Here is a 22,549-nt window from a genome sequence, read left to right on the forward strand (position 1 = left end):
TCGACAAGTTGGATGCAGAGAGGATATTTCCACTCATAGGGGAAACTAAAACTAGGGGGCATAGTTTCAGAATAAGGGGCTGCCCATTTAAAACTAGATGAGGAGGAATTTTTCCTCAGAGATTTGTAAATCTGTGGAATTCTCGGCTCCGGAGAGCTGTGGAAGCTGGGTTATTGAATATATTTAAGGCGGAGATAGACAGATTTTTGAGCGATAAGGGAATAAAGCGTTATGGGGAGCAGGCAGGGAAATGGAGCAGTCCATGATCAGATCATCCATGATCAGATCAGCCATGGTCTTATTAAATGGCGGAGCAGGCTCGAGGGGCCAAATGGCCTACTCCTGCTCCTATTTCTTACATTCTTATATCCAGTGGTGGAACTGTTTATATTAAAATGAATCCTTCTGTCTTGGTATGGGAGGACATGAGCCCAAAATTCTCTGTTTCAACCACGTTTCTAAGGAAGTACCAATCACGAGGGAGGGGATATTTGAGGAAATAGTTGATCAAAACTGTTCTAGTCTGTGCAATTAATCATCCTGCTTTCTGGCCTTTTAATTTTCACCCATAACAACGATGGTTTCTGGGACCACGCAGGCGTCTCTTGTGACCACTGTTGCTAAGGGGCTGCTGACAGGAAATATGTCGCAATGCATAGTTCTTTCGGTTGTGTGTAACTATTATGGGCCTTCATGATGGATGTATGTTATGCCTACTATCGTTCAACCAGCCCAGACATGATTCACCAAATGACCACCTCCTGTGTTTCTACCTTACCTGGGAGTGCTCAATGGGATGAATATAGAGGGAGCTTGGAACTGAACTTAACTTTTGTTGTGCTTTACACATTTGGGGGTTTTTCCAATCATCCACTTTAACTTCAACGGAGGAGCCACAGAAACCCTTCACATTTTTTTAGATGAGCAGAAATTTGTCCCCTCTATATTATGCTAAATCCTAATGTAACTGTGATGACATAAATGGTGGAATCCTCCTGAATTTGAATTTGGGAAAAGCGTACTTTTTTTTGTGTGGCCTCTTTAGCGCCTCGTGTCTTGACACGTACTTCAGCTGGGAGAGTGGTGCGGACGAGGCTGCATATTACTGCACGACCACGGTCACTGACGTTGCTCCATCTTCAACTGACTGGAGGTAAGGTTGCCACCTTAGTCAGGTTGGCAGTTTGTCATTTCTTTTCTGTCACTAATGTGAGTTGTTCCATTTCCATATGACATTTTGTCTGGCAATCCAAAATAGAAATCGATGAAATAATTCAAAATGTGTTCGGCGCATCTAAGGCACTTTAACCCAGTAGCAAAGAGGTATGAAGTTAATGCCTTAATCCACTGATGTGACTTAGGAACCACATGCAATCCATTTTCCTTTCACCTGTGGCCCTCGGCAGAGCTGTTGGTGCCCTTTGGACTCTGGAGAGACTGCTTGCAGTCTAGCTGTGAGGTATTACCAGACCCAGGAATCTGCACCGTTCGCTTTCCTTCTCTTGATGTCTAGTGATGCTATTAGGAAGTGGAATGATCTATATACAACGACAACTTACATTTACAGCATGCCTTTAATGTAGCAAAACATCCCTAGGCGCTTCACAGGGATGATTAACAAAATTTGACACTGAGCCATGTAAGTTATTAGGCCAGTTGAAAGAGGTAGGTTTTAAGGAGCATTTTAAAGGGGAATAGAGAGTTAGAAAGGCAGAGAGCTTTAGGGAGGGAATCTTGGGGCCTAGGCAGCTGAAGGCATGATCGCCAATGGTGGAGCGAAGAAAATTGGGACTGCGCAAGAGGTCAGAATTGGAGGAGCACAGAAATCTTGGAGGGTTGTAGGGCTGGTGGAGGCAGCAGAGATAGGAGGGGGTGAAAGGGCTCCTGTAATGCTATAAAACAATCCTAGACCTTAACTAGAATTATTTGCTCCCATAATGTTCCTCGCCCACTTGCTTTGGGTAGTTCTTGATCTCTACTTGGCAACCTCCCCAGGATAATTTGAAATTAGGAGCTCATTTTGGTGCAGACCTGCATCCCAGCACGCAGCCATGTGATGTATTGGTATGTTCTTGAGACTGACTTGTAAGCAAAACATTCGTTAGGATTTGTTCCTTGACAAAGTGAAAAATATTGATTAACTCTTCTTTAGAAGAATGAGATGTGATCTCATTATAACATACAAACTTCTTACAGGGCTTGGCGGGGAGGATGTTTCCTCTGGCTGAGGAGTCTAGAACCAGGGGTCACAGTCTCAGAATAAGGGCCGGCCATTTAAGACTGAGATGAGGAGAAATTTCTTCATTCAAAGGATGGTGAATTTTTGGAATTATCTACCCCAGAGCTGTGGAGGCTCAGTCTTGAGTATATTCAAGAGAGAGGTCGATAGATTTTTGGATATTAAGGGAATCAAGGGATATAGGGATAACGCAGGAAAGTGGAGTTGAGGTAGAAGATCAGCCATGATCTTATTGAATGGCGGAGCAGGCTCGAAGGGCCGAATGGCCTACTTCTACTTCTATTTCTTATGTTCTTATGTAACTCGGTTTCTGCTATTCCCCCCCAATCCGATTATATCATATTCAGCAATGAAAATGGAGCAACATTTGCATGTATGTTTCATATTGGAAGATCTTTGAGATGAATGCTATATGAAACTGCTTGTAATTCTAACCTTTTTGGGATATTGACTGATTTTGGTTATAAGTAGTAGGTGGAATATCATGGAACTGAATAGAAGCGATTGAGCTGTTCTGACTGTTGGGCCCTGACGCTCCTGCCTACAGCCCTCTGTTCAGCCTGCTGATTCCCAGTCAGACACATATGGAGATGAATTAGGAACAGCCGCTGTGGTATTACATAGAATTTAATTTTGTTTTTCAAAATCTCACAGCAGACTTATTTGTTTGTCAAATATTTTTACATCAGGGTGGCTTTTGTTTCAAGAATGGGTGGGTGGGAATTTAATATGTGAGGAAAAGTATAGTGTATGTTCAGGCAGAAAAATTTGTTTAAAAAATACACTACTGTACATTGCTCCTTTTTGTACCAGCTTGCACTACTGCCATTTGCCCTCTGCTGACTTGCTAGGAGAGTTACTGCAAGCTGCATGTGTCAATCTACCAACATGAACAAAATACTGGAAACACTCAGCAGGTCAGTCGGCATTTGTGGAGAGAATAGAGGATTTGATGTTTCAGGTCTGGACCCTTCGTCAGAACTGAAAGATATTACATCAGAACAACATTTAACAAGCAACAAAGCAAGGAAAAATATGTATACACAGCTGTAAAATGCTTAAAAATAGAAGATGGTTAAGTGGCTGGAGTGATTTCAACATGACACGATAAGAGGCATAGTGAGAGAAATTAAAGACATTTAGCAGACACAGAGAATGTGTGAATAGCTGAGGTAATGTGGGGTGAGGCTGGAATTTTGTCTCATTAATATCAGTTGAGACATTTAACCATCTCCTGTTTTCCACTTTAAAGCTCATTCTATTCCTTTCTTCTGTTTTCCCTCTCCTTCTGCATGTTCCTTTTTTAAATGCTGTTCATCTGTAATACCTTCCCGTTCTAACTTAAGAACCCACATTTGAGAGATGAGCTAATCTCTACAGATGCTGAATGATCTGTTGTGTGTTTCCAGCATTTTCTGTTTTTGTTTCAGATTTAAAACATCTGCAGTTTTTTTTTTACTTTTTGTTTTTCCACATGAACAGTTTGCTGAAGGCAGAATATTTCCCTGCAGAGTGATTTGTCCTCTACAAACATGATGCTTTACTTCATAAGGATATTAGCAAGGGTATTGAGCCGAATAAGATAAGAAGGAATACTTTGTGCACCTCTGGTGTTAAGGAAAAATTAAGTGAACGCAATGACACCAGCAAGGACCTGTTGGGCAAAATGGCATGTTTCTGTGCTGTAAATACTGTGTGTAACTTCAGCATCAGTCTTACTATCAGCATGTTTTATATGGTGATTGATTGTTTTAGGGAGGGAGTTTCAATTTATTTAATCTGGTAAAATTAACACTTAATGTGTAATTTGGTAAAAAGGGTCAGCGACATTACACGGGTCAGAAAGCTGTATGGTTCCGTTCCTAGTCTGTGCTGAGGTCGCTGATCAGCTGGGGGCAGTGAAGAGTGACAGTTGGCCTCAGCATCCCAGATCTATGCAGAGAAACATTCCTGATCACTTTCCACTGTCTACCACTGGACTTGTGTGGGGTAGAGGGGAAAGGAAGTTGAAATAGCAACTCTCGGTGTGTTCATTTTTGTTTTGTGAAAATATCCCAAATAATATAGTAGAGCATGCAATGTAGTGTGCAGCATGCATTACAGTGTAGTGTGTATAACATGTAATAGAGCTCAGTATGTAGTGTATATAGTGTGTAGAAGAGCACACTATATATTATGCAGTAGAACACACAATGTATACAATATTATAAATAGTGTAGTATATAGTATGGAGTAGATTACACTAGTGCATATAGTATGTACTACACTAATGTGTAGCATATAGGGCACGCGCTCTAGTATGTAGTACAGTGCATTGTGTATAGTATGTAGTAGTGTATTCCATATAGTGATTGCAACCTATAGAACATACAACGTAGTATATACAGTATTTCATAGTGTGTGTTACTGTGTGGCGCACACTAGTATGTCGTACACACTAGTATGTAGATGTGTAGCACATAGGTCATACTGTTGTGTGTATAGCATGTTGTACATTACAGAGTAGTATGCATGACAACGTATACTATATGGCAGGGGTGAGCAGTTATTTAGGCTGGAGGGCCATTTAACAAGTTTTGGTGAGCTATTGAGGGCCACACACCAATCTTCCCATTAAGCCGTGCAGGCCGCTCAGCGGCTTTTAAATTAATAGCTGTGTAATTAATACAGTAATGAGCACAATTAAATTGCTCACCAGTTGCCTAATGAGTAGAAGGTGTTAAGTTAGTGAATACATCTGTTAACTAATTTACTAATTATCAGTTAGTATAAATAATCAGTGTTAAATAAATATATTTGAGATCATTAAAATGCTACTTAGTAAGCACATTAGTTTTGCATTAATTAGTTAGGTGGTAGTTAATAACTAGTTAGCAGGTATCATCCATCAGTTACTCCATCACTGGGGTTGGGCCAGGGCTGGGCCTGCGCCCTCCCCGCTGCTGCACTCGCCGCTCTCCACTGGTTTCGGGGCTGTGCTGCCCTCGGAAAAAGGCCTCCCCCAGGGGGCTGTTGTCCTGGTGAATCCTGGTCACCTTCTGTCCACCTCAGCCACAGGTCTCCCTATCTTTGCATCCCTTCTCTAAGGCCAATTGCTAGACTCCCCTGGTGCCTGGGAGATAATAACCGGCATCCTGATGTTAAGTGGGGTGGAGTCAGGGCAGGGGTCAGGTACGGCGAACATTCAGCCTCGAACTCACGCCTTGGACCAGATTGAATCCATTGGTAGGCCGGATTTTGCCCACCACTGCTATATTGTGTATGTAGCATGGAGTAGAATACACAATGCATTGCATTCAGTAGAGTACAAAGTGTAGTGTGTGTAACCTATAGAGAGCACACAGTATATATCTAATAGATCACAATGTCATATAGTAGAGCAAAAAATGTGGTATGTATATCATAAGTTCGAATACATTAATGTGTATAGTATGTCGAACACACTATATATTGTGTATAGCATGTAGAGCACATAGTCATGTAGAGCAAGCTAGTACATATAATGGGGTATAGTGGTGTATGTAGCATGTAGAGCACACAGTATCATAGAAAATAAAAACATAGAAAATAGGTGCAGGAGTAGGCCATTCGGCCCTTCGAGCCTGCACCGCCATTCAATGAATTCATGGCTGAACATGCAACTTCAGTACCCCATTCCTGCTTTCTCCCCATACCCCTTGATCCCCCTAGTAGTAAGGACTACATCTAACTCCTTTTTGAATATATTTAGTGAATTGGCCTCAACAACTTTCTGTGGGAGAGAATTCCATAAGTTCACCACTCTCTGGGTGAAGAAGTTTCTCCTCATCTCGGTCCATAAATGGCTTACCCCTTATCCTTAAACTGTGACCCCTGGTTCTGGACTTCCCCAACATTGGGAACATTCTTCCTGCATCTAACCTGTCTAAACCCGTCAGAATTTTAAACATTTCTATGAGATCCCCTCTCATTCTTCTGAACTCCAGTGAATACAAGCCCAGTTGATCCAGTCTTTCTTGATACGTCAGTCCCGCCATCCCGGGAATCAGTCTGGTGAACCTTCGCTGCACTCTCTCAATAGCAAGAATGTCCTTCCTCAAGTTAGGAGACCAAAACTGTACACAATACTCCAGGTGTGGCCTCACCAAGGCCCTGTACAACTGTAGTAACACCACCCTGCCACTGTACTCAAATCCCCTCGCTATGAAGGCCAACATGCCATTTGCTTTCTTAAACGCCTGCTGTACCTGCATGCCAACCTTCAATGATTGATGTACCATGACACCCAGGTCTCGTTGCACCTCCCCTTTTCCTAATCTGTCACCATTCAGATAATATTCTGTCTTCCTGTTTTTACCACCAAAGTGGATAACCTCACATTTATCCACATTACACTTCATCTGCCATGCATTTGCTCACTCTCCTAACCTATCCAAGTCACTCTGCAGCCTCATAGCATCCTCCTCGCAGCTCACACTGCCACCCAACTTAGTGTCATCTGCAAATTTGGAGATACTACATTTAATCCCCGCGTCTAAATCATTCATGTACAATGTAAACAGCTGGGGCCCCAGCACAGAACCTTGCGGTACCGCATTAGTCACTGCCTGCCATTCTGAAAAGTACCCATTTACTCCTACTCTTTGCTTCCTGTCTGCCAACCAGTTCTCAATCCACGTCAGCACACTACCCCCAATCCCATGTGCTTTAACTTTGCACATTAATCTCTTGTGTGGGACCTTGTCGAAAGCCTTCTGAAAGTCCAAATACACCACATCAACTGGTTCTCCCTTGTCCACTCCACTGGAAACATCCTCAAAAAATTCCAGAAGATTTGTCAAGCATGATTTCCCTTTCACAAATCCATGCTGACTTGGACCTATCATGTCACCTCTTTCCAAATGCGTTGCTATGACATCCTTAATAATTGATTCCAATGTCAGGCTGACCGGTCTATAATTTCCTGTTTTTTCTCTCCCTCCTTTTTTAAAAAGTGGGGTTAAATTGGCTACCCTCCACTCCATAGGAACTGATCCAGAGTCTATGGAATGTTGGAAAATGACTGTCAATGCATCCACTATTTCCAAGGCCACCTCCTTGAGTACTCTGGGATGCAGACCATCAGGCCCTGGGGATTTATCGTCCTTCAGTCCCATCAATTTCCCCAACACAATTTCCCGACTAATAAAGATTTCCCTCATATCTATAGCATGTAAAGCCCACTATATATCGTTGATAAGAAATAGGAGCAGGAGTAAGCCATTCGGCCCCTTGAGCCTGCTCCACCATTCAATAAGATCTATAGTGATCTATCTTGTAGTATTAGCCATGGATCAATTGGTAGCCCTCTCGCCTCTGAGTCAGAAGGTTGTGAGTCCCACTCCAGCGACAAAGTTCTAGGCTGACACTGAGGGAGTGCTGCACTGTCGGAGGTGCCGTCTTTGAGATGAGGCGATAAAACTGAGGCCTCATCTGCCCTCTCGTGTGTACTTAAACGATCCCATGGCGCTATTTTGAACAAGAGCAGCGGAGTGGCCAATATTCATCCCTCAATCAACATCACTGAACAGATTATCTTGTCATTATCACATTGCTGTTTATGGGAGTTTGCTGTGCGCAGTTGGCTGCCACGTTTCCTACATTACAACAGTGACTACACTTCAAAGATAGTTCATTGGCTGTAAAGTGCTTTGGGACATCCTGTCGATGTGAAATGCGCTAAATGAACGCAAGTCTTTCCTTTCTTTTCTTTTTTTAAAATTTTCTTATCTTTTTTTCTCTTTTTCTTCTTTTCTTTCACACTAGTGCATATAATATGGATGTACAGCAGATAGTGGGACACGGGAGTATGTATAACATGTAGTAGAGCACACATATCTACTGTATTTCCTATAGAAAAGATGTTTTACTGTCATCCTTCAAGCATGTTACCGACTCCAAAACAACAGGAAAGTTCAAACAAGTAGCTTGGCAGTGCAGCTTTGGAACAAATGTTCAAAGTCAGGACAAGACTAACGGTGTGAATATTGTTTAACTATGTTGACTGAAAGAGCTTTCAATGGGAACAAGAAACCCCTAATTCTGCATTAATGGGCATTAGCTGCCTGATTTAGAGGGGTCATAAGGTTGGCTGGCTTGAAAAAGTAAGACGTTTGTTCTGGTCTAGAGGTTGGAGTTAAAATACTTTGGACGGAGTTGAGGGAGCTATGATATACAATCTATCATATTGTGGAGTCTATTTCGCCCGTTTATTTTCCAGAAGGGAAAGATCTGTAATATTCCACCGAAGGTAACTGGATAAAACTTTAGAATAGCTGCATATGTGTGAAGCAGTTTGAGTGACACTGGGATGTAATATTGAGGTACACCGAGGACTAAATGGGTTGCCTTGAAACATGTAGGTATGCAGTGAGTTCTTATTAAATATTTGCCCTCAACCCACCCGAGGTAACATTAAAACAAAACAGTTGCACTATTACACCCCAAACCCGATGATGAAAAATAAACCTGGAAATGTTTCATTGCTGGTAAAAGTGTACTCCTTCTTGCCCATATAATCCACATTTATCAACCCTATCTCCTGAGATTTCATAGAAACATGGGCCCCAAGTTTCCACATGATTTGCTCCTGATTTTTAGGAGCAACTGGTGTAGAACGGAGTATCTTAGAAATCGGAATTCTCGTCATTTAGTTTGCTCCAGTTCTAGTCAGTTAGAACAGTTTCACTTTGGAACAGAATTTTTTTTTCAAAAGGGCGCGTGTCCGGCCACTTACGCCTGTTTTCAAAGTTTCGTCAGTGAAAACTTACTCCAAACTAACTTAGAATGGAGTAAGTGAAGATTTTTGTACGCTGGAAAAAACCTTGTCGACACTTTAGAAAATCAGGCGTAGGTTACAAATCAGGCGTAGGGAATGGGGGGGGGCGGTGTTTAAAGGGAAGTTTACAAACATTAAACACTTCAGTTTTACAAATAAAGAGCCATCATCAATAATAAATGATAAATACATCAATAAATCAACCAATAAATCAATCAAAAAAATTAATAAGAAATAATTTTTTTTTTAATCAATAAATAAAACATTTTCTACTTACCGACTGCAGCACCGGGAGCCCTCCAACAGCATGCTGGGATGCCCCCCCCCCCAGTGTGTCTCTATCTCTCTTGTCTGTCTGTGTGTGTCTCTCACCCTCTGTCTGTCAGTGTCTGTGTTTCTGACAGTGAGGAGGGGGGGAGAAGGGGGAGGGATGGGGAGAAGGGGAGAAGGGGAGAAAGGGGGAAGGAGTTGGGGGGGGGGAAGGAGATGGGGGGGGGGTTGGGGAAGGAGATGGGGGGGAAGGAGAAGGGGGAGGGAGGCTGGACGGGCTGGGCCCGAGACTTCGGGCCGGGCCCGTCCCCAGCACCAGATTTACAGGTAGGTGGCGTTGGGTCGGGTCGCGGAAGGGTAGTGGGAGGGAGGTCGGTTCGGTTCGGGTCGGGGGGAGAGAGGGAGGCCGGGTCGGGGGGAGGGAGGTCAGGTCGGACCCAGTCCCGGGGGGAAGCGGGAGTCGGGTCGGGTCCGGAGGCTGCGGTGGGGGGGGGTGGGGGAGCGGGGGAGCGGGAGTCGGGTCGGGTCCGGGGGCGGGGAAGCGGGAGTCGGGTCGGGTCGGGAGGAAGCAGGAGCTGGCCATGGGAGGAGCCTTATTCATGCAGCCCCAGTGAGGCCATTGGGCCAGGGCTAGGGGCTGCGTGCTTCGGGCCCCTCCCACACAGTTTCGGGCGCCTGGAGCTACTGTACTTGCGCGCCCACTGTAGCGCGCATGTGCAGAGGTCCCGGCACTGTTTTCAGCGCAGGGACCTGGCTCCGCCCCCTACAGCTCGTGCTGCGCTGCACCGAGGGCCAGAGGACCTGCAGAAAGGTGGAGAATCTGGAGGGTTTTTTTAGGCGCACTTTGTGGCGCGAAAAACGGCCGTCCAGGTCGGGACTGCGCCGTTCTAGGCGCGGCTCGAAACTTGGGCCCACAGAAACATAAAAATAGGTGCAGGAGTAGGCTATTCTGCCCTTCAAGCCTGCACCACTATTCAATAAGATCATGGCTGATCATTCACCTCAGTACCCCTTTCCCGCTTTCTCTCCATACCCCTTCATCCCTTTAGCTGTAAGAGCTATATCTAACTCCCTCTTGAATATATCCAATGAACTAGCATCAACGACTCTCTGCAGTAGGGAATTCCACAGGTTAACAACTCTCTGAGTGAAGAAGTTCCTCCTCATCTCAGTCCTAAATGGCTTACCCCTTATTCTAAGACTGTGTTCCCTGGTTCTGGACTTCCCCAACATCGAGAACATTCTTCCTGCATCTAACCTGTCCCGTCCCTTCAGAATCTTATACGTTTCTATGAGATCCCCTCTCATCCTTCTGAACTTCAGTGTATAAAGGCCCAGTTGATCCAGTCTCTCCTCATATGTCAGTCCTGCCATCCCGGGAATCAGTCTGGTTAACCTTCGCTGCACTCCCTCAATAGCAAGAACGTCCTTCCTCAGGTTAGGGCATTTGTCACTTATTGCATCCTCGCCCTCTCCCTGAACACTGTGGTTGTACTGAAATTAAACAGCAGGGGGCAACATATGTGCACTTAGTGGAGTAATGCTGGAAGTGCTGTAGGCTGATGCCAGCTGGTCTATGACTTTCCACAGCTCATGTCTCAGAAATGTCTGGTTAAAGTCGCGAAAGACTGTCTTTGTCCTATTCTGCCCAAGTTTCCGACATTCTTCAGTTGCTTGTTTAAATGGTTGGTTGACATGGATCTTTATTTTTCTCTCTGTGAACACGGAAAATACCCAGCAAATCCTTACACTGGTGCATTCTGACTGAATCTGAATGATACACAAAGTTGGCTGCCTATTTGTGTCCAAAGAATCACCTTTGCTATGATCACACAGTGATCCAGAGTGTCCTTTAATCTAAATGTGGAGGAAGGCTTTATATTTTTAAAGTGGGGACAAAGAAGAACAGAAAGAATGTCAGAGTTTGCTGATGGGGTGAGATTAAGTAGAGTGGGGGGAGACTTGTGTGGAGCATAAACACCCATATAGACCAACTGAGCCAAAAGGCCTGTCTCTAAGCTGTAAATTCTATGTTGCATGGATCTACTTGGCTGGCTATAATGTTGAAACTTACATACCAACCTACAAAACTTAGAAAAGTTGACTAACCGCTTCAAAAAAACCTGACTGCTCAAAAGAAACTTACAACTGAAAAACATCTCTGAATAAGGGCCTGTGACCAAGGCCACTGCTTCAAGTGAGTGATGAAGTTCAACTCAGCTTTATTACAGTAGATGTCAGAATTTTTATTCATACTTAGATCACATTCGGCAATTGTTTTCTGTGAAAACTGAAAATAAATAGCTTCATATATCACGTGGCAATATCTGGGGGAAAAATAGGGACACAAATTGCAGATTTTGCAATGATGAGCGTAAACATTTTTTCAAGGGATCAGCAAGCTCACTGCCTGACTCGCAAAGTATAACGACTTGCCTCTTCTGTACAAGTGTGAAGGTCAACTCATGCACAGAGAATATAACTGGAAATTCGCAAACATTTCGGCCGCCATGTGACTGCTGCCAGCCCAGCCTGAGTCACTGACTACTCGCTCGAAACACAAGCAGTTGACAGCTATGCTGTTGACTTCCAAATAGAAAAAGCAGAACTAGAGACATGTACAAAGGCCACAGATAAAGTTTGGTTTCATGGTTGACTTTGAGTGAAGTAAAATACAGTATTACAGAGGTGGCAGGTATTGTTTTGCAAAACTGAAGCCTGCAGTAAACAAGGTTTCATTTCTGCAGATGTTGCAGCAGTTCTGTTGCCACTAACTGCACTTTTGCTGGTGCCTGGAGCTGGAAATTCCCTCTGTGTGACGAGTTAAGAGTATCACACTTACTACAAGAATTGTTTTGGTTTGATTCATTTTCCATATGTATATTAAAGCCTTTATGATTGCTGAATATAAGCCTAGTGACTGCCAAAGTTCTGGGCACTCTCTCATCTATAGGAAATGCTTTTTTGATGACATCCCAATCAATTTTTGCTGGCTTATTGCTCCTCAGTTCCATAATTGCCTTGCTATTGGATTATAAAGATCTCTGGATCTTGTTGTTGGACTTTTGCCCCATTGACTTCATGGGACCTTTAATCCAAAATCGGAGGACTGACAGTTGGATAAACCCTTCCTTTCCCAACCGAATTGTAATGATTACATAAGGAATCGATGACCTCGCTGAAGTAATTTTTGTATGTTAGATCAGAGAGCAGTACATAGAATCATAGAATAGAATCAGAGAATGATTACAGCACAGAAGGAGGCCCGTCGAGCCCATGCACTTCAGCTAGTCCCACTCCTCTGTCCTTTCCCTGTAGCCCTGCAAATATTTTCCTTCAGGTACTTATCCAATTCCCTTTTCAAAGCCATGATTGAATTTGTCCTAATTCCAGATCCTACCCACTCGCTGCGTTAAAAAGTTTTTCCTTACATCGCCTTTGGTTCTTCTGCCAATCACCTTAAATCTGTGTCCTCTGGTTCTTAACTGGTCTGCCAATGGGAACATTTTCTCTCTATCTACTCTGTCTAGCCCCCTCAAGATTTTGAATACCTCCATCAAATCTCTTAACTTCAAGGAGAACAAGCCCAGCTTCTCCAGTCTATCCACGTACCTGAAGTCCCTCATCCCTGGAACCATTCTTATAAAATCTTTTCTGCACACTCTCTAAGGCCTTCACATCATTCCTAAAATGCAGTGTTTTATAAAGGTTCATCATAACTTCCTTGTTTTTGTACTCTATGCCTTTATTTATGAAGCCCAGGATCCTGTATGCTTTTTTAACTGCTTTCTCAACCTTCCCTGTCACCTTCAATGATTTGTGCACATATAACCACACGTCTCTCTGTTCATGTGCCCCCTTTAGAATTGTAACCTTTAGTTTATATTGCCTTTCCTCATTCTTCTGACCAAAATGTATCACTTCGCACTTTTCTATGTTAAATTTCATCTGCCACGTGTCCGCCCATTCCACAAGCCTGCCTATGTCCTCTTGAAATCTTATCACTATCCTCCTTACTGTCTACTATAGTTGCTGGATTTATCCTTACACCCTTTTTTGAACAAGGGTGTAACATTTGCAATTCTCCAGTCTTCTGGCACCAGCCATGTATCCAAGGAGGATTAGAAGATTATGGTCAGAACCTCTGCAATTTCCACCTTTACTTTCCTACGCATCCTAGGATGCATCCCATCTACTTTAAGTACAGCCAGCCTTTCTAACAACTCCTCCTTAACATTTTTTATTCCATCCAGTATCTCGACTACCTCCTCCTTCACTATGACTTTGGCAGCAGCATCTTCCTTGGTAAAGACAGATGCAAAGTACTCATTTAGTACTTGAGCCATGCCCTCTGCCTCCTCGTATAGGTCTCCATTTTGGTCCCTAATCAGCCCCACCTCTCTTCTTACTACCCATTTACTATTTATATGCCTAGAGAAGATTTTTGGATTCCCTTTTATGTTAGCTGCCATTCTATTCGCATACTGTCTTTTTGCCCTCTTATTTCCTTTTTCACTTCCCCTCTGAACTTTCTATATTCAGCCTGATTCTTATTTGTATTCGCAACCTGACACCTGTCATATGCCCCCTTTTTCTATTTCATTTTACTCTCTATCTCTTTCGTCATCCAGGGAGTTATGGCTTTGGTTGCCCTACCTTCCCCCTCATAGGAATGTAACTCGACTGCACCCAAACCTTCTCTTTAAAGGCAGCCCATTGTTTGATTACAGTTTTGTCTGCCAATCTTTGATTCCAGTTTATCCGGGCTAGACCCTTTCTCAAATTGGCCTCCCTCCTATTAAGTATTTTTACTCTAAATTGCTCCCTGTCCTTTTCCATAGCTAATCTAAACCTTATAATACTGTGATCACTGTTCCCTAAATGTTCCCCTACTTACACTTGCTCTACTTAACCCACCTCATTCCCCAGAACCAGATCTAGCAATGCCTCCTTCCTCATTGGGCCGCAAACATACTGATCAAGAAAATTCTCCTGAACACATTGCAGAAATTCTTCTCTCTCTCTGCCCTTTACACTATTATTGTCCCAGTCTATATTAGGATAGTTGGAGTCTCCCATTATCATGACTCTATAGTTCTTGCACCTTTCTGTAATTTCCTTGCAAATTTGCGCCTCTATATCCTTCCCACGAGTTGGCGCCTATAAAAAAAAAACCTAGTATTGTAATAGCACCTCTATTGTTTCCCAACTCCAACCAAGTAGATTCTGTCCTTGACCCCTCCAGGACATCCTCTCTGTTCAGCACTGTAACATTCTCCTCAATCAATACTGCCAACCCACCTCCTTTCTGTCTTTACCTATTTTTCCTGAACACCTTGTATCCAAGAATATTTACCCAATCCTGTCCTTTTTTGAGCCAGGTCTCCGTTATCAGCACATCATATTTCCATGTGTCTATTTGCGCCTGCAGCTCACCAACCTTATTTACCACACTTCATGCATTTACACACATGCACTGTAAACCTACCTTAGACCTTCTTGTATTCTCTCTTAGTCTGATCCCACCTAATACTGTACTATTTCTTACTCCAGTGCTATCTGCCTCTCCCAATCCTTTGTGCACCTTGTTTCTCCTTTCTAATGCTACATCCTGGTGCCCATCCCCCTGCCAAATTAGTTTAAACCCTCCCCAACAGCACTAGCAACCCTCCCCGTGAGGACATTGGTCCCGGCTCTGTTGAGGTGCAACCCTCCCGGCCTATACAGGTCCCACCTCCCCCAGAACTGGTCCCAGTGTCCCAGGAATCTAAAGCCCTACCTCCTGCACCATCTCTCCAGTCATGCATTCATCTGGTCTATCTTCTTATATCTATTCTCACTAGTTCGTGGCATTGAGAGTAATCTGAAGATTATTACCATTGAGGCCATACTTTTTAATCTTTCCTAGCTCCTTAAAATTTGCCTGCAGGACCTCATCCCTCTTTCTACCTATGTCGTTGATACCAATATGTACCACACCCTCTGACTGTTCACCCTCCCCCCTCTGAATGTGCTGTAGTTGCTCAGTGACATTCTTGACCCTGGCACCAGAGAAGCAACATACCATCCTGGAATCACGTCTGCGGCCGCAGATATGCCTGTCTGTTCCCCTAACTATCGAATCTTCTATCACTATTGCTTTCCCGGTCTTCCTTTCCCCCCCCCCCCCCCCCCTCCCCCCATGCAGCTGAGCCACCCATGGAGTCATGGACTTGGCTCTGGCTGTACTCTGCAGAGGAACCATCGCCCTCACCGAGATGCACTCAGGGGACTCTTGCACTACCTGCCTGGTCCTCCTTGTCTGTCTGATGGTCACCCATTCCCTCCCTGCCATCACACTCTTACGATTGTGGGGTGACCACCTCCTGAAACGTGCTGTCCACGGAGCTCTCAGCTTCATGGATGCACCGGAATGATGCCAGCTGCTGCTCGAGCTCCAAAACCTGGAGCTTGAGCTGCTCTAGCTGTGACACTTCCTGCACATGTGGTTGTCCAGGATACGGGAAGCATCCTGGAGTTCCCACATGACACAAGATGTGCATTCCATGGGACCAAGATGCCATGCCATGCCTCTACTTAATAAACTATTAAGTAACTTAACAGAAATAAACTTAAGACTTAAAAAAAATAATCACGAACTACTCAGCAATTAGCTCCTTGCCTTATGTTGACATCACTTACCTCGCTCCTTGACACTCTTGGTCCCTCCGGGCTCTTGGACCTACCTTTATCTGCGGCCCCTCCTCTCGCTCTCCCACAGGTCTGCTCTTGTGTCTATTAACTTAGAGACCTTGGGTTCTGTGGCTCCATTCCACCTTTTCAGTCAGACCTCTCAACCGCCTTCCTCCTCTCCACCGAGTTCCTGTACACAAAATTCTTTCACTCTGCTTGCGATCTGCTCCGTTTGCGATTTACCCAGCTGTCTCCAAGCTCCATGCTGAAATGACATGATTACCTTGGTGTGCTTAACAGCCTAATCTCATTCCTACTTTATATTCTTCTGACACATTAATTAACTTGTCGCGATACCTCCTCATTCCCCGCACAGACAATATTTAACTTCTTAGAGGGGTAGGTAGCATTTTACCCACTGAGGAACATTTTTGTGATGCCTGTGGATAGCTGGGACTACAGGTGTATTTCACTGAATGAGGTGTGCTTACTGTACACTCAGGGGTAAGGCATTGTATCTCTTTTGTGGTATGGACTGAAGATGGTCATTCCCCATGAATTAGTGGAGATCATAATCTCACATTGAAATCGTACCGACTGATTGGATGGTTCAGTTAGGTGTTTAAAATGACACTGTGAGGGACAGCAACGACCAAAGTGGCAGGAAGACTAATATTACAAAGGGAGTCAGCTGGCAGTCTTGCATGCAAAAATAAGGATCTAAATTTGAGTTATTTTTAAATGTTTTAAAGGAGTTAAATTCATGTACATTGGATTTCAGATGGGAGTGCCTGAACCTGATGTCATGGGGACAAGAAATGATATTTTGACATTTCAGTCAGAATTCACACGCATTGCTGCTGCAATAATCCCGATTCCTTGGAACTCACTTGGGGTCATTGCCAAGTCAGGGTGGTGGATTCTGTTCTTGGGGTTATGGGGCAGAGCTTGAGTTGTCAGTTTTGTCTAAAGGCTGACCCTGCAATCGGGCTTTTGAAAGAATCAAAGGCCTAGAAATTGGATCAAACCTGAAAACGGACGTGAGCCTCACGCATGCGATGTGCCTGCACCTATTCAAAGTGGTGCAGGCAGCACGCAGAATTTATGCTGCCTGCTCATTATAATGATGCAGCGCTGATCTCAGCACCAAAAGCGCTGCTGACTGGCTTAGCACTGAACAGGGGAGCCAATATCAGGTGCAGTCTACAGGTCAATAAAGTTTGGCTTGGGCTCTCTGCACTACTTAAAGGGGGGGGTGCTTTATTGCAGAAGCACCTCATTGTCATTGTCAACAGAGCCTTGGCCCAACAGCCAAGGGAAAGGACAAGAAAAGTTTTAGATGGGGCACTGGAGGCCTTGATTCTGAAGGTACAAAGATGCTGTGAGGTCCTCTACACACGGGGGCAGGATGCCTTCAAGGCTGAAAACCAGAAGACTGTGGGAGGAGATCGCTCAAACCGTCACTGCAATGAGTGTTGTTTTCTGTGACACAAAAAGTTTAATGACCTCACGCGTGTGATCAAGGTGAGCGAATGCATCATCAAATGCCAGATCCCACCAACTACACCATTAACCTCACACACTGTTTAATGCACAATACCCCTATCCCCTAAATAATCTCCAGCAATTACCACTTGTACATACTTACCACTGCTGCAACACTGACACCCACATCTCACACCTTGCGCACACTGTCAACTATTCAACCATGGCAGGCACATCACTCAAACACATTCACGCACTGCACCACACTCACTGACATACGTTCCTTTCCCTTGCAGGCAAAGGTGGCACACATCCGCTGGGAGCACCTGCAGATAGGTGCAGGGCAAGCCAGACTTCAGAACCTCTCTGAGCTGGAGGAAGCAGTTCCCAAAATAATTGGACAGGTAGTCACAGAGCCCGTGGCGAGCGGGAAAATTGAAAGCATTACTGTTGATGATGATGATATGGTCGTACCTAAACCGTCATCTCACATCCCACTTCTTCCTCATCACACAATCTCTTCTCACTTACAAGCTATGCATGGATATCTTGCTTTCCCCCCTCACATCCTGACCAGTGTGCCTTTCTCCTTTCAAATACCCAAGAACTGCCAGCAAGTGATAGCGGAAGCCAGTGATATAACATAAGAACATAAGAAATAGGAGCAGGAGTAGGCCATTTGGCCCCTCGAGCCTGCTCCACCATTTAATAAGACCAAGGCTGATCTGATCATGGACTCTGCTCCACTTCCCTGCCCGCTCCCCATAACGCTTTATTCCCTTATCGCTCAAAAGTCTATCTATCTCCGCCTTAAATATATTCAATGACCCAGCCTCCACAGCTCTCCGGAGCCGATAATTCCACAGATTTACAAATCTCTGAGGAAAAATTCCTCCTCATCTCAATTTTAAATGGGCAGTCCCTTATTCTGAAACTATGCCCCCTAGTTTTAGTTTCCCCTATGAGTGGAAATATCCTCTCTGCATCCAACTTGTCGAACCCCCTCATTATCTTATATGTTTCGATAAGATCACCTCTCATTCTTCTGAACTCCAATGTGTATAGGCCCAACCTACTGAACCTATCCTCATAAATCAACCCCCTCATCTCCGTAATCAACCTAGTGAACCTTCTCTGAACTGCCTCCAATACAAGTATATCCTTTCTTAAATACGGAGACCAAACCTATACGCAGCACTCTAGGTGTGTCCTCACCAATACCCTGTACAGTTGTAGCAGGATTTCTCTGCTTTTATATTCTATCCCCATTGCAATAAAGGCCAACATTCCATTTACCTTCCTGATTACTTGCTGTACCTGCATACTAACTTTTTGTGTTTCATGCACAAGGACCCTCAGGTCCCTCTGTACTGCAGCACTTTGCAATTTTTCTCCATTTAAAAAATAATTTGCTTTTCTATTCTTTCTGCCAAAGTGGATAACCTCACATTTTCTCACATTGTACTCCATTTGCCAAATTTTTGCCCTCACTTAGCCTGTCTATATCCCTTTGCAGATTTCTTGTGTCCTCCTCACAATTTGCTTTGCCACCCATCTTTGTATCAGCAGCAAACTTGGCTACATTACACTCGGTCCCTTCATCCAAGTCATTAATATAGATTGTAAATAGTTAGGCCCCTGCGGCACCCCACTAGTTACTGTTTGCCAACTGGAGAATGACCCATTTATCCCGACTCTCTGTTTTCTGTTCGTTAGCCAATCCTCAATCCATGCTAATATATTACTCCCAACCCCGTGAACTTTTATCTTGTGCAGTAATCTTTTATGTGGCACCTTATCGAATGCCTTCTGGAAATCCAAATACACCACATCCACTGGTTCCCCTTTATCCACCCTACTCGTTACATCCTCAAAGAATTCCAGCAAATTTGTCAAACATGATTTCCCTTTCATAAAACCAATCTGACTCTGCTTGATTGAACTATACTTTTCCAAATGTCCTGCTACTGATTCCTTAATAATGGACTCCAGCATTTTCCCAATAGATGTTAGGCTAACCGGTCTGTAGTTTCCTGCTTTCTGTCTGTCTCCTTTTTTAAACACGGGTGTTACATTTGCTGTTTTCCAATCTGCTGGGACCTCTCCAGAATCTAAGGAATTTTGGTAAATTACAACCAATGCATCCACTATCTCTGCAGCCACTTCTTTTAAGACCCTAAGATGAAAGCCATCAGGTCCAGGGGACTTGTCCACCCTTAGTCACATTATTTTATCGAGTACTACTTCTTTAGTGATAGGGATTGTTTTAAGTTCCTCCCTCCCTATAGCCCCTTGATTATCCATTATTGGGATGTTTTTAGTGTATTCTACCATGCAGACCGATACAAAATATTTGTTCAAAGTCTCTGCCATTTCCCTGTTCCCCATTATTAATTGCCTCGTCTCGTCCTCTAAGGGACCTACATTTACTTGAGCCACTCTTTTTTCCTTTTTATATACTTGTAGAAACTCTTACTATCTGTTTTTATATTTTGTGCTAGTTTACTTTCATAATCTATCTTCCCTTTCCTTATTTTTTTAGTCGTTCTTTTTTGGCTTTTAAAATTTCCCAATCCTCTGGTCTCCCAATAGTTTTGGCCACTTTGCATGTCGTTGTTTTCAATTTGATACCATCCCTTATTTCCTTCGTTAGCCACGGATGGTTATCTCTTCTCTTACAATCTTTCCTTCTCATTGGAATATATTTTTGTTGAGAGTTATGAAATGTCCACTTTAGCCAACTCTGCCTTTATACTTTTGTAGTCTCCTTTATTTAAGCTTAGGACACTGGTTTGAGATCCAACTTTCTCACCCTCCAACTGAATTTGAAATTCAACCATATTATGGTCACTCATTCTAAGAGAATCCTTTACTAGGAGCTTGTTTATTAATCCTGTCTCATTACACAGGACCAAATCTAAGATAGCCTGCTCCCTGGTTGGTTCCGCAACGTACTGTTCAAGGAAACTATCCCGGATATACTCTATGAACTCTTTCTCAAGGCTACCCTGGCAAATTTGATTTGTCCAATCAATATGAAGGTTAAAATCACCCATGTTTATTGCCGTTCCTTTTTTACAAGCCTCCATTATTTCTTGATTTATACTCCGTCCAACAGTGTAGCTACTTTTAGGGGGCCTATAGACTACACCCACCAGTGACTTTTTCCCCTTATTATTCCTTATCTCCACCCAAACTGATTCAACATCTTGCTCTTTTGAGCCAATATCGTTTCTCACTATCGCACTGATCTCATCCTTTACTAACAGAGCTACCCCACCTCCTTTTCCTTTGTGTCTATCTTTCCGAATTGTCAAATACCCCTAAATATTTAGTTCCCAGTCTTGGTCACCTTGCAGCCACGTCTCTGTAATGACTATCAGATCATACCCATTTGTAATTATTTGTGCTGTCAACTCATCTATTTTGTTACGAATGCTGCTTGCATTCAGATAAAGAGCTTTTACATTTTTTTAATCATTTTTTCCTGCTTTGACCCCACTTTCTGAGACATTTTTATGTTTATACGTTCTGTCCCTTCCTGTCATGCTCTGGTTTTCATTTTCCCCCAGTGCTACCCTGCTCTATTGCCTTCCCCTTGTTCTTTGACTTTATAGATTTTTGCTCACCTGAATCCTCTCCCTCCCCCCCCATTATTTAGTTTAAAACCCTCGCTATAGAGGAGAAGGCAACACACGGGCTCTGCATCTGACACTCACTGACTGCAGCTCAACAAATGGCACTATGCATACTTTAGAGGGTGGTATAGAGGCGTGATCTGCAGGTGGTGAGTCACCGGGCACGAGTGGGCTGCAACCAGACCAGGCGGAAAGGGTAGCTCAGGTTTCAGCTCCCCAGAGGGCGATTTCGCGCACGAGTTCTGCTGCACAAGACTCAGATTACTTCGATGGTGCGGCTTTCAGAAGAAGGGTAATGGGTATGTACAAATGCTTGGTTCAGTGGCAAGCCTGCCAGTGAGTCTCCTGTCAGTGTTGAAGAGCATGGAGGAGTCCAGCTCCAACATTGCACTGGGCTTTACACGGAGCTTGGAGCCTGTTCCAGGATGGTAATGATGGGCAACTCCATGAAAGAACTTGTGGACCCAACCATGATGTTGCGTGTGATGGCCGATGTCGCAGCTTCCATTGCAGCACAACAACAACTTGTATTTATATAGCGCCTTTAACGTTGTAAAATGTCCTAAGGCAGTTCACAGGAGTGTTATGACAAAACAAAGAAATTTGACACCGAGCCGCCTAAGAAGAAATTATGGCAGATGAAAGGTGGTATGTTTTAAGGAGCGTCTTAAAGGAGGAAAGAGAGGCGGAGAGATTTAGGGAGGGAGTTCCAGAGCTTAGGGCCCAGGCAGCTGAAGGCATGGCCACCGATTGTTGAGCAGCTATAACCAGGGATGCTCAAGAGGGCAGATTTTGAGGAGTGCAGACATCTCATGGGTTTGTGGGGCTGGAGAAGATTGCAGAGATAGGGAGGGTCGAGGCCGTGGAGGGATTTGTAAACAAGGATGATAATTTTGAAATCAAGGCGTTGCTTAACCGGGAGCCAATGTAGGTCAGCGAGCACAGGGATGATGGGTGATTGGGACTTGGTGCATGTTAGGGCACGAGCTGAAGAGTTTCGGATGACCTCAAGGTTAGGTAGAGTAGAATGTGGGAGGCCAGCCAGGGGTGCATTGGATTAGTCAAGTCCAGAGGTAACAAAGGCATGGCACAGGTGGAAGTGACCCAACGTCTTAAGTGCTGCACTGGAAGCTCAGACTGCTGCCATCATGGCTGGGTTTACGTGTGTTTACGAGGGAATACGAGGGATTTCAGGGTCTCGCAGCACTTAAGAAATCTGTCCCCCAACAGATGGCTAGGAATGCTGAGACGACATCCCGGAGGCATGGCAGTAGCTCAATGGAGCAAGAACCTGCTGTCCTCTCTCAGGATGACAGCATTCCTACTCCCACCACTGCCATTGCACCAGTGCCCTTTTGCCTGTCTTCCAGCCAGCCCAGACTGCTGCCGCCCATGCAAGGTGGTGCAGTCTACAGCCATGCCTTCTAGGTCCAGAGCTGTTCGAGGTCA

General features: G+C 44.2%; 1 protein-coding gene across 1 annotated transcript in view; it reads left to right on the forward strand.

The window, feature by feature from the left end:
* LOC139262461 (AT-rich interactive domain-containing protein 5B-like) overlaps positions 1-22,549 on the forward strand; it is a 132,441-nt gene that overhangs the window by 55,161 nt on the left and 54,731 nt on the right. The window contains exon 5 of the mRNA XM_070877646.1: positions 1,046-1,153. Within this exon, the coding sequence (XP_070733747.1) occupies positions 1,046-1,153 (108 nt within the window). The remainder of the gene's footprint in view (positions 1-1,045; positions 1,154-22,549) is intronic.

The sequence above is a fragment of the Pristiophorus japonicus genome, chromosome 4 (genome assembly GCF_044704955.1).
Source record: "Pristiophorus japonicus isolate sPriJap1 chromosome 4, sPriJap1.hap1, whole genome shotgun sequence".
Taxonomy (NCBI): domain Eukaryota; kingdom Metazoa; phylum Chordata; class Chondrichthyes; family Pristiophoridae; genus Pristiophorus; species Pristiophorus japonicus.